Genomic DNA, 16709 nt, shown 5'->3' on the forward strand with positions numbered 1-16709 from the left:
GTCCCCGCACCGAGCTGTCCTCACACCGAGCTGCCCTCACACCGAGCTGCCCTCACACCGAGCTGTCCCCGCACCGAGCTGTCCCCGCACCGAGCTGTCCCCGCACCGAGCTGCCCCCGCACCGAGCTCTCCTCACACCGAGCTGTCCCCGCACCGAGCTGTCCCCGCCCGACCCCTCCCCAGAGACACAGCAGAGCCGGCTGACATCAGGCTACCATTTATTGTAAAAGGCCGCGGTGCCCGCGGTGCCCTGAGCAGGCTGGGCCAGGGCCAGGGCATCGAGGAGGTATCTAAAAGTGCTATTTACACCGAGCTCCGGCTGGGCGTCCCCGCAGTCCGTCCTGCCAGGGATCCCCTCTGTGTGTCCCGCTGCCCCCATCCCGTTCAGTAAAAGCTCTTTGCAGCTCCCTGGCTGGTGCTCAGGTCCTTCCCTGAGTGTCCCTGGCACTCCCTGGGGCTGTCAGGGCTGGTGGCAGCGCCCCGCGGCACCGCTGTCGGCTGCGCGACCGTGCCCGCAGGGCAGCCCAACACATCGGGGCAGGCGGTGCCCGAGTGCTGCCCGCGCTTGCCCATGGTGAGGATGCCCGCAGCGTGGTTGCCGGAGCCGTGGAGCAGGCGGTAGAGCCGGCTCTGGAAAGCCAGGGGGACGCTCTTCCTCTTGCCCAGCGTGAGGATGCCGGCGGCGTGGTTGCCCATGCCGTGCAGGAGGTCGTAGACACGGCAGGAGCAGGTTTTCTGCCGGCAGCAGTGGGGCAGGTTCTGCCGGGCAGCGGCCAGGGAGCAGAGCAGGAGCAGCAGCAGGAGGCAGGCAGCTCGCTGGGGCTGCCAGAGAACGGGCAGCGTTAGGGCAGGGCAGTGGCAAGGCAGGGATGGGGACTGCCCAGCCGAGGACTGTCCCCTCTCTGTGGTGTTCAACTCCCCCCTGCCCTCCTGACTCAGCCCCGCACCCGAGGTGCACCTGGAGCCTCACCCTTCACTGCCCTGCACCTCACCTGTGTCCCAGCCAGATGTGGGTGTGCTCACTGCATCCCTGCCCTGCACCTCACCTGTGTCCCAGCCAGATGTGGGTGTGCTCACTGCATCCCTGCCCTGCACCTCACCTGTGTCCTCACCTTTCACTGCCCTGCTCCAGCACACAAACTCCCTCCTCTCGCTGCCCAGTGCTACAGGACAAGCACTGAAAGCACCCATGCTGCAGGAATTGCATGCCCAGCTCCCCTCCCAAGTATTCCCCTCATCAGTCAGGGATTCCCAGGGATTTGCTGCACTCTTGGAGCTTCCCAAGAAACCAGCCAGGCCCTCCCACAACCCCAGCCCAACATTCTAACCTCCCACCCATCACTGATCTCTCATCCCCAGGGGCTGCAGCACCCCAGCCCCACCTTGGTGTTGGGCACCTCCATCCTTGCTGGGGTCTTCATGTGGCCGAGCAGCTCTGGGGCATGTCCCATCGGGCAGCCAGCAGCACAGCACCCTACACTGCCACTGCCACTTTATAGGGCCCGGCACAATGGGGCTGCCAAAAATACCTGGGCCAGCGGGAGCAGCGGTGTCTGGGAGACGTGGTAGCCCGGAGACCATCCAGGCCTTTCCCCTCATTTGCAGCTCCCCATTGTGAGGGTGCTCACTGCAAGGGGTGCTTGGCACTAATGAGGCCATAATTGCCCACGGGCCGCGCTGCTGGGCTGGCACAAAGGGGCTGAAGGTCAGAGCTGGCCGCTGCTCAGAGCCCCATTAGGCTAATTAACCCCCTGAACAAAGGGTTAGGCTAATTAACCCCCTGAACAAAGGGGTGCCAGCAGCTACACAGCTCCCTGACTGACGTGAGGAGCCATGGGGAGCTGTCACCCTGTGCTCGGCTGGTGCCAGGCAGGGATAGTGCCCCAGGGTCCTGTGCCAGTGCCAGGCAGGGATAGTGCCACCAGGGTCCTGTGCCAGTGCCAGGGAAGGATAGTGCCACCAGGGTCCTGTACCCAGTGCCAGGCAGGGATAGTGCCACCAGGGTCCTGTACCCAGTGCCACCAGGGTCCTGTACCCGATGCCAGGCAGGGATAATGCCACCCTCCATCCCTTTTGTGCTGTGCTGCATCCCATCGTGGTGCTGTGCCTGGAACAGAGGGAGCCACAGGGCACCAGGGAGGCTCTTGCACTCTTTATGACACTCCACAGCCCCATTCTGACCCCAGAGCCCCTCCAGCCTTTGCTTGTGCTGAACTCCCCTGCCCTGGGGATGAACCCAAACATTTCCCTGATGCCAGAAGCCACATCTACTGTTCAGGGACATCCTGGGCCCTACATCTGCTGCACCAGAGAGCCTCCCAGTCCCTCTGCATACTGGGGACCCCAGGAATGCTGTGGAGGTGACAGGAGCAGCCAGGATCCTTCTGCCAGCCAAGTTTTCCCCAGGGCCAGTGGAGTGTTGGCCAAACCTGCAGCCCTGGGGAGGGTGGGCAGGAGCCCAGAGCTGGGGCTGCTTTTCCAAGTGGCACAGCAGGCTGTGGGTACATGCACACGGGTACTGGGGTACCAGCATCCCCACTGGCCCCTCAGCAGAGATCTGGCTCCAGAAGCAGATGGAGGGGACGGATGAGTCCTCTGGGAGCTTTGGCAGGGCAAGAGGGAGCAGAGACATCTCTCCCCAAGCTCTCCACTGAATTCTGGAGCAAGCCCCTCAGCAGGGCAGAGCACCCGGCCTCACAGACACTGCCCGGGCAGGCTGGGGCTCCCTGCCCCCGGCCCCTGCGGCCAGGGCTGCTCAGTCCGGGCCCCGAGCCCCAGACCGGGGTCAGCAGGACGCTGTGTCGCCACCTCCGTCTGTCTCAGGGATCGGCTCCAGCGGGGCTTGCAGCCGGGAGGGCTCGGGCGAGGCTGATCCGTTCCTGCCGATGCCGCAGGACTGTCCCGCGTTGTGGATCTGCCACAGGTTGTCCAGAGCCTCCGCCTTGGCGTGCTTGAGGAGATCAGCCTGGCCCTGGGGCAGGAGATAGCGGGGCTGTGTTGGGGTGGAGGCAGGAGGGTGATGAAGGGAAGGGAAGGGAAGGGAAGGGAAGGGAAGGGAAGGGAAGGGAAGGGAAGGGAAGGGAAGGGAAGGGAAGGGAAGGGAAGGGAAGGGAAGGGAAGGGAAGGGAAGGGAAGGGAAGGGAAGGGAAGGGAAGGGAAGGGAAGGGAAGGGAAGGGAAGGGAAGGGAAGGGAAGGGCTGTCCGCGCAGCCCTCGCCTCTCACCTTGAGGACAGTGATGTTCCAGGCGAAGCTCTCCAGCGCCTTCTGCAGCTTGCGGCCCCGCAGCCCTTCCTTGGTCTCGATGCGGTGCAGCTCCTTGTGGAAATCCATCCCTGATTGACGGCAGAGGTGCTCAGGGCGTGCAGGGACATTGGCACGGGGACAACCTCCACCCACAGCCAACAGGACCAAGCCAGAGGGATGCCCTTTGCCCACCATGGCATTGCAGGCTGGGTGGGCTCCCCACTGCCCCAGCAGCCTCAAGAATCCTCCATGCCTCAAATGATGGGACCCCCCCACATCCCAGCACCACGGTCAGCTGCACCCTGGGGCCCTTCTGGACCCAGACACCACGGGGTCTGGAAGGGCAGTGAAGACCCTGGGCAGAGGCACAACCCCTGCCCTCCATGGCTCATCTGGGGGGGATTCAGAGCCCCCCATGGCTGTGCCCCACCCCCTGGGTGGGTGCTATATTTACCCCTGGTGACGCAGCAGCGGCTCGGGGCCCACGCCAGGGCTCCCACGCAGCTCCCTCGCCCCGGTGCTGCCAATCAGCCCGCCCACAGCCCTGCAGCTCCCCGGGGCCCAGCTCCTGTCAGCCGGGTACCAGCACCACAGCAGCTCGTCCCCAGCACGGCCAGGGTGAAAGCAGGCACCACCAGGGCACAGGGCTGGGGGCTGCAGCTGCCAAATTGCTGCCTGCCACCACCCCGAGGGGCTGCACAGCCCAGAGTGCCTCTGCTCCTGCAATGCAGGAGGGCACAGCACCAATCTGTGTCCTGCAGCTTGTGCCCCACTGCTCCACTCCCCCAGGGCTGGCAGCAGTGGCAGAGCTGAGCCAAGAGTTTGGGGAGATTTCCGTCTGCAGCGTGGGCAGGGAACAAACACGGCTGCTGGCAGCAGGGCTGGCATGGCAGGGACAGCAGAGCAGGGCTCTCTTCTTCTTCCCAAGCCTCTCCAGCTCCTGACACTCTCCCAGCCCCACAGGGAGCCCACAGAAGCCCCTGGAGCTGGGGGCACTGTTCCTGTGGGGTCCCAGCCAACAGTGGGGCCAGAGGTCCCAGGCAGCTGCCAAAGTGGGGGCACCTGCAGGGAGGACCAGGGCAGGCAGCAGCAGCACCTGCCTGTGTGGGTTCTGCCATGTGTTTGGGAAGTCTTAACACTCAGTTGCCATTTCTGCTGTCAGCCCCAGCCTGTTATTTCTGGCACTAATTATGTTCTGGCGTTTGACAGCTAATGACTCTTCCCCGCTTCCTCATCAGCCTCCCCCACTCTGCTTGCTCCCTACCACACAGCTCTGCAGCCCACCCACCCACAGCCTGCCCCAGTGCAGGAAGCCCTGAGCTCCCCAGGATGTGCCAGAGCTGTGGTGGAGCTGGGGCTGCTCTCCAGGACCCACCTGCCTGCTGTGCCTGGATGAGCTTCCCGTACACGGCGTCGGCAGACTCGATCAGGGTCCTGCTGGTCTGGATCATCTAGGGAGAGGGGCAACGTGAGCAGCTGGGCAGCCCTGGCCCTGTGTCCCCTGGCCAGGTGGAAGGGGACACAGGGCAAGCAGGGGCTGCCCCCTGAACCAGCACAGTGCCCGGGGTCTGGCCCTTCCCTCCTCACCCCACACGGGTATGGTGTGACCAGCACGTGGCCAATGGCCAGGTTCCCTTCAACACAAAAGAAGGAAGCAGCTCTGGCTGTGGCTATTAATGGGATTTCTCCCACCTGGTGGGATCAGGGCAAGGCACAGGCAGTGCAGGCAGAGGGTAGGGGCTGCAGTGTCCCAGGGTCAGACCGATCAGGGCAAGCCTGTGCCATGGCAAGATTCCTCCCCGGGCAGCCCCCATGCAGCTCCCTGCCCCAGGATGGGTACAGGGAGTTCAGGGTTCCCCATCCTTGGACCTTCTGACCCATCCCACAAAACCTGCCTGGGTTCATCCCATAAAACCTACTCAGGTTCATCCCATAAAACCTGCACCAGCCGTGGGTGCTGGTGCCAGCGCCAGTGATGCCAGGGAGCCTCCCCAAGGAGCCAGGCGCTGGCAGGGTGGCACTTACCGTCTCGTAGGCAGTGAGGACCTTGCGCAGCAGGTCGGGGATGGGCCCCTGGGCCTCCATGGGTGGGTACTGCTCTGCCAGGTTCAGGGTGACACTGGGCGCGCTGTCACTGTGCAGCAGCCACGTGGACACCGTCAGGATGCACTGCTTCATGTTGGCAGCGGGTGTCAGCCCACACAGCTCCTTGAAGGACACCAACGCATTCTGCAGAGACCAGTGTCCAGTGTCAGGAGTTCAGCTGGGAGGACCCCCCAGGAACACCCCCATTTCCCACAGCTCTCTGCTCCAGGTAAGGCTCCTCACTCACATCCCCCAGGAAAAGGGGGACAGCCCCATCCTCCCCTGAAGAAACCAGGTCCCCTGTTGCCCCTGCAGGGTCCTACCTGCACATTCTCCCGCAGGTCCGTGGCCTCCCGCAGTGGCTGGGTGGCCGTCCTGAAGACTTCATCGATGGCTTTGATGCCAGTGGCCTTGGTGGAGGTGTACTCCCTCACCCGGCGGCCCCGGCGCCCCGCCAGCCCCCGGCGGTGCCCCTTGCCCCCGCCACGGCGGTCGGTGATGGCCACGTGCACAAAGAGGGTGGCGTGGGGCAGGGGCTCCCCGGCCAGCGACTGGAGGGGGACGTGGCGGTAGCCAGGCTGCAGGCACTCGAAGGGGATGGTGTACTGGGCAATGAACTCGTCCCCGATGTAGTCGTCGTCCAGCACGACGAAGCGCAGCACGGCCAGCTCCGGCAGGTTGATCTGGAACTCCAGGCTCTCATCGAAGATGGGGTTGTCCCCGCTCTGCAGGGCGGTCTTGGTGCGGTGCTCGGCGCAGTCAGCCGGGATGCCGTGGATTTCAGCACACACGTAGGGCTCCACCACCTCCCCCTTGGCCCCCGAGCCCTTGGGCTTGGGGAGATTCTGCCCACTGATGACCTTGAGGTGTAGGAGCTGGGCAGGCACGCCGGGCAGGGAGTCCTTGGCGTTGGCACTGAAGTAGGAGACCTCCTCCCGCATGATGGCCGGGCGGAGGACGTAGCCACAGGCGCCGTTCTGCCGGAACCAGCCCGCATTCAGGTCCATCATGAGCCCTGGGGTCTGGTAGTTCATGGCCACCATCTGGCAGCCGCACTTCCAGAAGTCCTGGGGGTTCATGTTGCTGGCGTCGATGCGCATGGGGCTGGGGTAGACGCGGGACAGGAAGCGCTTGTTGTAGCTGACCAGCTCGGCCGGACACTCGTTGGCGAAGCGTCCCGCCTCCACCTCGCTGAAGGAGCACATCTCCCAATAGCGCTGCCCACGCCTGGAGCTCTCAAAGTCCTGGAAGGGCACAGCCTGGCAGAGGCTCACCAGCTCCGAGAGCTCACGGCTGAGGCGCACCCGCCTCAGGCCGCCTCCCTCCGGTGCCTCCCGGTCCTCCTGGCCCAATCTCCGCGCCAGCTCCCAGCCTTCCTCCTCGTCCGACACCTCCCCCTCGCTGTCCTCGCAGGTGGGCGGCAGCTTCTTGCCCTTGATGAGGATGCGGCCCTTGAGCTCCTCCGGGGAGGGCAGGTACGAGGCCACGGGGTTGGGGGGCTCCAGGTACAGCTTCTCCCCGAGGGTCTTGCGCAGGCACTGGGCAGCGAGCCGCTGCTGGGGGGCTGAGCAGCGCACCACCAGGCACAGGATGAGGGGGTAGGCGGAGGCAGTGAAGGCGTGCTGGTCGATCAGCCCCACCACGGCACGGAAGGGCACGCAGGAGGCAGCCGAGGGGCTGGTGTAGACCACGGGCTCACCCTCGGGGCCATCCCACAGCACCAGCTCAATGCTGCGGCAGCCCAAGCCCAGGGCACTGATGTAGCCACTGATGTCTGAGCGGCCCCAGAAGTTGTCCTCCAGCAGGCAGGCGCTGTGGGCAGAGCTAATGTAGTAGTGGGAGAGGGGCTGAGCCATGTCCTGGCAGACCTTGCGGTGCTGGGGGTCGAAGATGGAGCAGTCAGCAGAGAGCAGGTAACGCGTGAAGCCATCGATGGCCAGGTAGCCCTTCTCCCGGCCCTCCTTGGAGGGCTCGTACTTGCTGACGATCTCCAAGCACTTCTCCTCTGTCACCCCCTCCATGCCCTGCTCCACCTCCAGGAACATCAGCAGGTCCTTCACACCCAGGTATTCCTTGTTGCTGGAGAACTGGACCAGCAGGAAAAAGATCTCAGGGCGGGTGCAGAGCTCGCAGTACGCCTCCACAAAGAGGTCACAGGCCACCTCCGTGCCAGGACGATCGCTGGCCTTCTGCAGCTCCTTGAACTTCAGCTCGATGGTGGACGTCTTCATGCCAGGGTTGAGTGCTTTGATCAGCTGCACAGGCCCGGGACACGGGGATGCGGCCAGACTTCTCCAGGTCAGCCAGGTCGAAGACAGAGGAGATCCAGGATGTCCGGAGGCTGGGGTGGCCAGTCCCAGGTGCCTCAGGGCTGTGCTTCCCATAGGACACCAGATAGCGCAGCCCCATCACCCAGGCACTCACCACATCTGCCGAGCTGGCCACCAGGTCCAGGGACTCGTAGTTGTCCCCGTAGATGATGGAGAAGGCGCACTCGTCGGGGAACTGGTCAGAGAGCCCATTGCTGCGCAGGACTGGCGTCTTCTTGCCCACCCTCACCTCTTTGACCGATTTGATCTCAATCTTGGCCTTCTCTGAGTCCTTCTTGGAGGGCTCCCAGCGCACGGAGCGCATGTCGGCGTCCAGCACGAAGAAGCGGCTGTACATGCGGGAGTTGGAGCGCACCTTCTTCAGCTCGCAGCCCTCCAGCATCAGGGAGATGCAGGCAGCTGTGCTGTTGATCTTGCGGTCATTGGGCATGGAGCTGAAGGACACTGTCTTCTTCTTGTGTGGGGGCCGCTGCCGAGAGCCATCCTGCCAGGGTGGGAAAGGGGCAGAGCCATCAGTCAGGGACAGCCAGGCAGCAGCACACGCCCCAGCAGCTCCTGGCATCCTCCTGCCCCATGGTCCCCCCACCCCAGCACTGCCCCAGCACCACGCTGAGCCCAGTCCACTCCAGCCCGCCCCTCTTCTGGGGGCTGGGAGCCAGCTCCAGCCCTGGCTTCCCTCACAGCTCATTGCCTGGCTTATTTTAACTCTGCTTTCCTTCCTTCCTTCCTGCTCCTGGCCCTGAGCTGGATCCTTCCCCGCTGCTTGCTCACCCTCACAGGCACAGCCAACCAGCACAGCCCCTGTCTCCTTGGCCTGGGGAGCAGAGGAAAACAGACAACCCAGAGTGTGATGCACCAGCAGAGCTGCTCCTAGGGAGCCCAAGAGAAACCCCCCACTCTTCTGTGAGGAGCGGGGCAGGACAGCCCCTGCCAGTGCCACGTCCTGGGGACAACCACGGCCGTGTCCCACAGAGCACAGGGTCACCATGGCATGGGCTGTTTGCTGCCAGCACCTCGTGCCCACACTCTGCCCTGCCTCACCACAGGGAGGGGGGACCCAGCTGCCACGGGGCTGGCAGGGGATAAGGGGGAACAGCAGGGCCAGGAGTGTATTATGGGATGGATTTCATTAAGTAGCACAGTAGGAGGAGATTTAATCCACTTCTTCAAGATTATGGTGAGTCACCTCTAATCTGGTGGTGTCTCTGTCACAGGCAGGTCCTGCTCAGCCGCCCAGGTTGGAGGTGAGGGGCTGCTCCCCTCCAGTGCTCTGAGAGCTTCCACAGCTCCCACACAGGGCAAGCACATCCCATGTCTGGTCCTGTAGGCTTGGGATCTGCCCCACGGGGTCAGGCAGTCACAGCCAAGGGCATGTGGATAAGTCACACAAATGGATGTACAGTTTCCCCAGGGAATGGGGAATCCTCCAAGGACACCCGGGACACAAAGGCCCAGGGAAGGAGGAACCAGCACCAGCCCTCAGCCCCTTATTAGAGCCAGGCACATCCTCCTACCCTGGAGCTCGGATGTGGTGGCTGTTCGCATCCTCTCGCCTGCCAGATTGCTCCAGGGAGCTGGCCGAGCTCCAGGACTCTGCCTCGGTGCCAGCCATCCCGGGTCGGCAGGCGCTCAGCGGCAGGTCCCGCCATCGGCCAGCCCTGCGGGGAAGGACTGGACGCCCGATGCTTCCTGCACGCTGCAATCTGAGCGCCCCGCCGAGAGGCAGCCGCAGCCCCTCCGATGGGCACCGAGGGCCGCCCCTCGCGGACCCCCGCCCCTCGCGGACCCCCGCCCCTCGCGGACCCGCTCCCCGCCCGGCGCACCCACCCCGCGCCGCTCCGCACCGGGCCCCACAGCTGAAAACAGGAAATCCATCCGGAAAGGAAACACGGGCGGGGGGCCTGCCTGCACCCAGCGGCACGGACCTGCTCCAGCTGTGCCCGCTGCAGGCAGCCACACACACCCCAGCCGTCTCCCGAGCGCCCTGGCTCGGGGTGAAAGCCCAAACGCCCCCCCCTGCAGACCCCCGCCCTACCAGGCTCAGGTAGGGGATGTGGTGCCCGCTGCAGCACTTTGGGGTGCAGATGTGCGGCAAGACCCGAGAGCGCCCTGCAGGTTCTGCTTCTCCCCCTGCACGGGCAAGCAGCGAGCAGGGGATGCGAGGAGTTTCCCGTCTGCAGCTGCCCTACGCTCCTCAGGGCAGCCTGGGGGATGGCAGGGAACAGTCTCTGCTCCCTGGCAGCCCCTTCCAGGCTGTTCCAGGGGATCTTCAAGCCGGGGCACAGCCCACAAGTGCTGGCGAGGCGCAGCAGGAGCAGCGCAGGCAGGTGATGGGTAAGGTAGCAGTGGAGCAGGAAGGACACAGCACCCATGGCCATGACAGCCTGGAACACCCCCAGACAGAGGGCAGAGCTCCAGCCAGAGCAGGGATCCTGCTCGCGGTGCCACCGAGCTGGCAGGGAGTAGGCAGGGCTCAAAGTACAGACGACAGCACCGATGCCAACCACGATGCCAGTGGTGAGCGTGGGCTCGCACGGAGGGCACGTTCCAGCCCAGCTGCCTGTCCTGCCCAGCTCTGCAGCATGTGTTAAGCACCTCTTCAGCCAATTATCTCCTGCATTAGTGCCCTGGTGAGTGCTGATGCCCTAATCTCAGCCTCCACGTGACAGCCACGCTTACCGGCCACACATCCCCATCTCAAAGCACGGGATGGAGAGGAGCCCATCAGTTGTCCCTCCCTCCCCTTTATCCCCCGGTCCGGCCTTGGTGTGATTCACCTGCAGCTGAATTCCCCAGGTCCCGGGTGTCCCCGCCACCCCTATCCGAGTGTGGGCAGCGTGGGCAGGGGTGCAGGCAGGCAGCAGCCCCGGAGCTGAGGCAGTGGGAGACCAGGCACAGCCAGGGCTTTTCCACCGTCGTTTGTTCCCTGCCAAGAAGAGAGCGACTGACACATCCACCCCCCGCGGCACCAGCTGCCACTCCCGGCGAGGGGCCATGGAGTCAGATCCCGGCAGAGGCACCACAGAGCTCCCGGGGCTGGCACACGATGGGAAGGGGGCTCAGGGGACAGAACAGCACAATGCTGGGGAAGGGACACATCCTGCAGATTCAATGCCCTCTCCAGCATCCTCCCTGCCCGCAGGACCACCAGCCCCCTCTGCTTTCAGGCTGAGAAGAAAGAAGGGAGCAGGTCCTCTAGCCAGGGCACAGGGACACTGCAGGGGCCAGCTCTGAGCCCCGCTGCCCCAGGCCCTCCTGTGAGTCGCACTTTCAGATTCACTCCTCCAGCCTTTTCTGGAAATCCCAAAAAACAACAGAGCCGGCAGCTCTTTCCACATGTGCCTCGCTGCCTCTCAGGCCCCGGATGGACTTGGAGGTGCACAAGGCATCAGCACAAGCTGGGGACACTGCTCGGGTCAGACCTCCCCCCGGGCCAGCCCTGACCCTGGGCCACCCGACCTTCACGTGAGGCCGCATCCCGCGGTGATGCAGGTGGTGACAGCGATGTGCCCGGCCTGGCAGCAAGCGAGAGGTTCAGCACCCCCAGCCCGCCGTGCCCACGGATGGTCCCTGGGCAGGGAAGGATGCTGCTCCGTCCCGGGAGGGGCAGGAGACGCTGGCAATGTCCCCGAGGAAGGCGGGCACAGACGGAGCATTGGCAGCAGCCTCTGGCTGCACGGGAGCACCGGCAGAGCTCCGTGCCCGCCCCGCGTGGGCACAGCCCGGCCGCCCCCGCAACAGTTTGCAGCGAGAGCCCGGGCAGAACTCGGGGTCCTGACACTGCTGCCCAGAAAATTGGATCCCAGGGACGGAACAGTGGGGCTGGGGCACCACGGAAACAGCCCCCTCACGGGGTATTAATAGCACCGGAGCAATCCCAGCTTAAAATAGGCTGCCGGGAGCAGGGAGGCGAGTCCCGGGCGGACGTGACCTATTGTGTCAGCGAGTACCGCTGGCATCAGCACAATCAGGGGCGTTCATTTAGGAAAGCACACGTGTGATCCGCTGCCCACCCAGGTGGGAGACCCCCGAGACCCTCGCTGGAGCCCGGCGCCAGCACGGCCCGGCAGCACCAGCGCCGGGTGTTGGGAGCAGACTGCAAGATGGTCAGGCCAGGCCCGAGGCTCAGCGTTTGTCAGGAGAGCCCGGGAGAGCAGAAGCTGCTCGAGGGGCTGGAGCGGGCATCTCCTCACGGGAACCCAGGGGTGTCCTGAGCGGGAGCGGGTGATGCTGCAGCGTGGCCGTGGCACTTGACAGCGCGACCCACGGACACTCCACACAGCCGGGCCGGGCCAGACCGTGCCCTTGGGGACCCTGGGTCCGGGCAGGGCGCAGGGACGCTGTGTCAGTCCCGGTGTGACCAGCACCGCGGGCAGGTGGCGACCCTCGGTCGCCCGGGGATGCGGCTGCTCTGCAGCTCCTCGGAGCCGCTGCACGGGCACCGGGGGAGCGAGGAGCGGCGGGCAGAGCGGGTGCGGGGGGACGCGGGGCTCGGCGCGGGGCACGGCTCGGCACCCCCGCGCTGCGCAGGTGCCGGGCCCGGGGCGTGGGGGGGGCCGGCCCGGTGCGGTGCCGGTGCGGGGCTCTCACCTTCATGATGCTGGCCCGGGGCGCGGCGGGCGCGGGGCTCCGCTCCGCCGAGTCCTCGCGGCTGCTGCTGCCCGAGCCCGAGCCGGGGCTGCCGCCGCCGCCGCCGCCGCCGCCGCCGCCGCCGCGGGGCCCGTTGGGCAGCGGCGCGGCGGGGCGGGGCGAGCCCGGCGGCGGAGCGCCCCGGGGCCCCTCCGCCATCCCCCGCGGCCTCAGGGCAGCGGCCGCCGCGGGGCCCCGGGGCGCCCGGAGCCTGCGCCCGCCGCCGCCGCCGCTGCGGGCTCAGTGGCGGAGCGGGCGGGAGGCGGCGCGGCCGGGAGGAGGGGACGGGCCGGGCCGGGGGCGGGGACGCGGCGGGGATGGGGACGAGGACGGGGACGGTGCGGCCCCCTCGCCCCGGGATGCGGCGGCGGGGCGCGCTGACGGGCACCGAGCACCGGCATCTTCCACCGCCGGGGCATCCCCGGCCTCCGCCCAGCACCGCAGCGCCCGGGCCCGGCAGCCGCCCCATCCCGGTGGGACCCCGGCCGACCCTGCAGCCGGGCACGTAAAACCAGCCTGGCACCCTTCAGCCGGGCACCCGCACCCTCCAGCCTTGGTAGCGGCAGCACAAATGAGCCTGCACCCCAAACAAGCTGCTCCCTGCAGCCGGGCACTCAAATCGACCTTGCAGCCTGGCATCCAGAGCCAGCCGAGCACTCAGCAGCCTGGCCCTGCCCAGCGGGTCCCACCCCAGGAACCTCCCCTCCCACCGGGGTGGTACCCAGGCATGGCAGGGCAAGCAGAGCCGCCCAGCGCAGCCCCGGCCCCGCACGGCTCTGCCACGCAGGGAGCTGGAGGCTTTTGTTGTGGCGTGCTCCCAGCCCAAGGCAAAGCCTCGCCCCGACCTGGAGCAGAAATTTTGCTCCAGGTTTTTCCAGCAGGCCTCAGCCAGGTTCATCCCTGGTGGGGGATGCTTTGCTTTGTGTGAGCCTTGCTTGAGACATCATCTCCTGCCCACCAGCAGCTGCTGTGGCACAGCAGGTGCCCCACACGCCCTCACCAGCCCTGGAAATAACCCTTAATGAGCAGGAGGGGAAATGACCAATCCCTCCCGATGGTACACATGTGCCTCAAAGGCACAAAGAGCCTGGTGCCCCCAGAGGGCTCAGCTGGTTAAATATTCATGGCTGCCCCTTCCCCAGGACCCCTGAGAACAGCAGCAACTCCTCAGCCCCTAGAGCAGTCAGATTGCTAGAGCAATCTCTTTAATGAAGATTAAAAATAATAGTCTAAAAAAATCAATCCCAGAGTGCAGTCCTTTATTTATTTCAAAAAGATAATCCTCCTTTATTTTGCATTTGGTTTTCAAAACATTAAAAGCAGCCCTCACCGGAGCTTACTTTTAAACCAGTGGACATGCACTGAAGCCCAGCTGGGGCTGCTCTGTGACACCTGCCACCAGCAGCCCCCTGAGCCCTGCCTGCAGTGTCCCTGCCAGGGGACAAAATGCCCCAGGGCCCCAGTGCTCAGTGATGAGGCATGGCTCTTCTGCTCCTGCTCCTGCAGGCTTCCACAGAGCCCTCTGCCTCAGCCATGGGCTGTGGTGCACAGTGGTCCCTTAGGAAAGGAATACACTCTGCTGTGGCTGCAGGTGCTGCCGAGGCACCGAGTGAGGGGGTCCTGCAGCTGCCCCCTGAGGCTCCCAAGCTCCTGCTCCACCTCCACAGCAGCACTGAGTGGTGCCAGCTGCTGCCACGGATCATGGTCAAGCTCACTGTCTCCATTTGCTCCACTCAGCCAAACCCTTGGGGATGAGCACCCTTGTCCCCACGCCCTCCCACCCCAGGGACACGGCCCCTCCTCAGAGGGTGCATGCCAGGGAGGAAGAGCTGTGGGGCCCCAAGGCTGCCCTAGGAGATGACTGCTCCCTGGATGAGCTGCAGCAGCTGCTCCTCACGCAGGACCCTGGGCATGGGCATGGGAGAGCCCAGGGCTTCCCGCAGCCGGGTGAAGCTCCTGGGCCTCACCAGGTGCAGGCGCAGGGGCCCAATGCTGCCCTTGAAGCGGAAGGATTTGTAGATGGGGAAATCCTCCTGGAGACACTGGTCCAGCTGCAAAGAGAGGGCAGCTGCCTGTGCTGGTCCCACTCTGCCACACCAGCATCCTTCAGCCCCAGAGCAGAGCCCGTGTCCTGCTCACCTTGTAGCGCTGCACCTCTGAAAGGTCCCGCAGGCCCTGCAGCTCCAGGAACACCTCGTAGTGAGGGGCACAGGGCCCTGAAGAGTCACCTGGAGCAGAACCATGAGTAGGTTAAAGCTCCCAGCTTCCTGTGCTGCAGGAACAGGAGGGCTGCAGACCCCCGTGCAGTGTCAGCTACACTTTTAGGAGGACTTGGACAGCTCAGGGGAACTCACCCAGCAGGCTGCTCTCCACACAGACATAGTCAATCAGGCGAGCACCCGGCCACAGGCTCAGGGTGCGGCACAGGCTCTGGCAGAACTGCTCCTCAGGGATGCTCTCACCTCGCACGCTCAGTGTCTGGCTCTCCCTGAGGTGCAGGGACACAGGGTGGGTCACTGGCAGCCTCCTGTCAAACCCTGCATGTAACCCAGCTCCCTGAGGTGAGGGACAGGCATTGGGGTGTCCTCACCTGCGCACAGGTTCCACCACAGGACACTGCTTGTGGAAGCCGGTCACCTTCAGCACCTCCCCAGTACGGCACCTGCAGGGCAGGGGGGTGTGAGGGGGACATGGGTGCATGGGGCTGGGGCAGGCAGCCCCCAGGGCTACACAGCAGGGAGAGGCACCTGTACTCTCCTGGCTGGGCTGTCACAACCAGCCCGTACTCACGGCCCTCCCAGAGCTCATCCAGCAGCACCGTCCGTGGCTCCTTGCTGGCCAGGCAGGGCAGGAACTCGCAGAAAGCCCAATCAGGGCATAGCACAAATCGGGGCACTGGCTCTGCTGGCCACAGGTTCACACCAAGCAGGGCTGGGCAGAGGCAGCATGTGGCAATGTGAGCTCCCCAGACCCCCCCATCCTTGCCTCACCCCTCTGCAAGGGGCAGAATTTTGCTGGTGCCAGGACTGAGGTGTTTTCAGGCTGCAGGAAGGGAATGCAGCACAGAGATGCTCCAGCATGTGCTGGTGCAGGGAGATCTGTGCTGCCATGTGGCAGCAGCTCCCTTTGGGCACCCTGGGGACACAGCCAGCGTGGGGGACACTCACCTCCTGCTGCCTGGTAGAAGGGGCAGTAGAAGGGCAGCCCCCGGCAGTCGGCCTGGCGGAGGGAGTCGCAGTAGAGCCGCTCTGTGCCACGCATCGTCCTCACCACCACCACCTCCAGCCGCGGCCACAGCCGCAACGCGATGCCCTCAAAGCCACGGGCACACTGATCACGGATCTCGGCCGCCCGGGCAACAGCAGGGCTCAGCAGTGCCTGCAGCTGCTCCCGCAGCTCCTCGGGCAGCCCGGGCTGCGGGCTCAGCCTGCCCAGCTCCAGCTCCTGGGCCAGCCGGGGCCATTCAGTGCGCAGGGTCAGCAGCGCGTCGTGCAGCTCGGCTGCCAGCCCGGCCTCCAGCACGTGCAGGGCACGCTGCCGCAGGGCAAAGAGCAGCTGCAGCCGCAGCGCTGCGGCCCGAGAGGGCAGCACGGCCGCCGCGGCCGGGGTGCAGTACAGGGTGGGCAGCGGCCACCCCGCCGGGGCGCGGGGACAGCCGGGGCTCCAGTGCAGCACGGCCGTGCCCCGGCGGGTCAGAGCCCGTGGAAAAGCGGCGCCGAGAGCATCCAGGTAGAGCAGGGAGCCCTGCGGGGGAGGGTGGGTCAGGAGGGCAGACCCTGCGGGATCCGCGCCCACCCCGCCCGCCGCTCCCCGTACCTGCAGCCGGGGGTCGGTGTCCCAGCAGCCGGGGAGCAGAGCCCAGAGAGGCAGCGGGGGAGGCGGAACGCCCGGCGCTTCGTCCCGACAGGGCTGCCCCAGGGGATGCTGCTCCTGGAACTCCTCCCAGCCTGCAGGGAGAGGCACAAACTCAGAAGGGAGGCACAAACTCAGAAGAGGGACCACGGGACCGACCCCTTCCCGCGCCGCTTCCCGCAGCCCCGCGCTCACCGCCGGCCGTGCCGGTGCCGGTGCCCAGCAGGCGCCGCAGCCGCCGCTCCTGCCTCAGCCGCACGTCGCTGTCCAGAGCCTCCAGCCGCCGCCGGTACCGATCCCCGGCGCGGCGCAGCGCGGCACGGACTAAGCGGTGCCGTAGCGCGGGGACAGCCATGGCCACAGCCACGGCCACGGCCACGGCCACCAGCGCCACCAGCATCGCGGAATGCGGACACCGCCCCGGGCAGGGAGCCGGCCCCGGACCCTCCTCACCCACGCCGGCTATTCCGCCTCCGGCAGAAATGACGGAGATTTATCGCGCCCGGCGCCGCCCCCCCTCCCCGCTCCTGTTTTATTTTCATTTTCACCTTTACACAGCACACCCCGGG

The 16709-nt window shown here is 65.6% G+C and overlaps 3 protein-coding genes across 3 annotated transcripts; all 3 read right to left on the minus strand.

The window, feature by feature from the left end:
• Positions 1 to 201: 201 nt before the first annotated feature.
• HCRT (hypocretin neuropeptide precursor) lies at positions 202 to 2026 on the minus strand. The gene is made up of 2 exons (XM_054517429.1): positions 1383 to 2026; positions 202 to 822 (listed from the first exon to the last, which is right to left on the minus strand). The coding sequence occupies exons 1-2, from the start codon at positions 1449 to 1451 to the stop codon at positions 385 to 387; spliced, it is 507 nt and encodes a 168-aa protein (XP_054373404.1). The 5' UTR covers positions 1452 to 2026; the 3' UTR covers positions 202 to 384.
• Positions 2027 to 2137: 111 nt separating this feature from the next.
• Positions 2138 to 12447, minus strand: LOC118696619 (inactive phospholipase C-like protein 2). Its single transcript, XM_036398840.2, is given in 7 exon segments — positions 2138 to 2971; positions 3224 to 3333; positions 4620 to 4695; positions 5270 to 5473; positions 5653 to 7590; positions 7592 to 8143; positions 12250 to 12447. Coding segments are annotated over 7 exon segments (3264 nt in total). The 3' UTR covers positions 2138 to 2785.
• Positions 12448 to 13471: 1024 nt separating this feature from the next.
• On the minus strand, positions 13472 to 16554 carry GHDC (GH3 domain containing). Its single transcript, XM_036398899.1, has 8 exons — positions 16336 to 16554; positions 16105 to 16235; positions 15456 to 16032; positions 15036 to 15219; positions 14879 to 14950; positions 14643 to 14776; positions 14428 to 14516; positions 13472 to 14339 (listed from the first exon to the last, which is right to left on the minus strand). The coding sequence occupies exons 1-8, from the start codon at positions 16538 to 16540 to the stop codon at positions 14139 to 14141; spliced, it is 1593 nt and encodes a 530-aa protein (XP_036254792.1). The 5' UTR covers positions 16541 to 16554; the 3' UTR covers positions 13472 to 14138.
• Positions 16555 to 16709: the final 155 nt, after the last annotated feature.

This window comes from Molothrus ater, chromosome 27 (genome assembly GCF_012460135.2).
Source record: "Molothrus ater isolate BHLD 08-10-18 breed brown headed cowbird chromosome 27, BPBGC_Mater_1.1, whole genome shotgun sequence".
NCBI classification, from domain to species: domain Eukaryota; kingdom Metazoa; phylum Chordata; class Aves; order Passeriformes; family Icteridae; genus Molothrus; species Molothrus ater.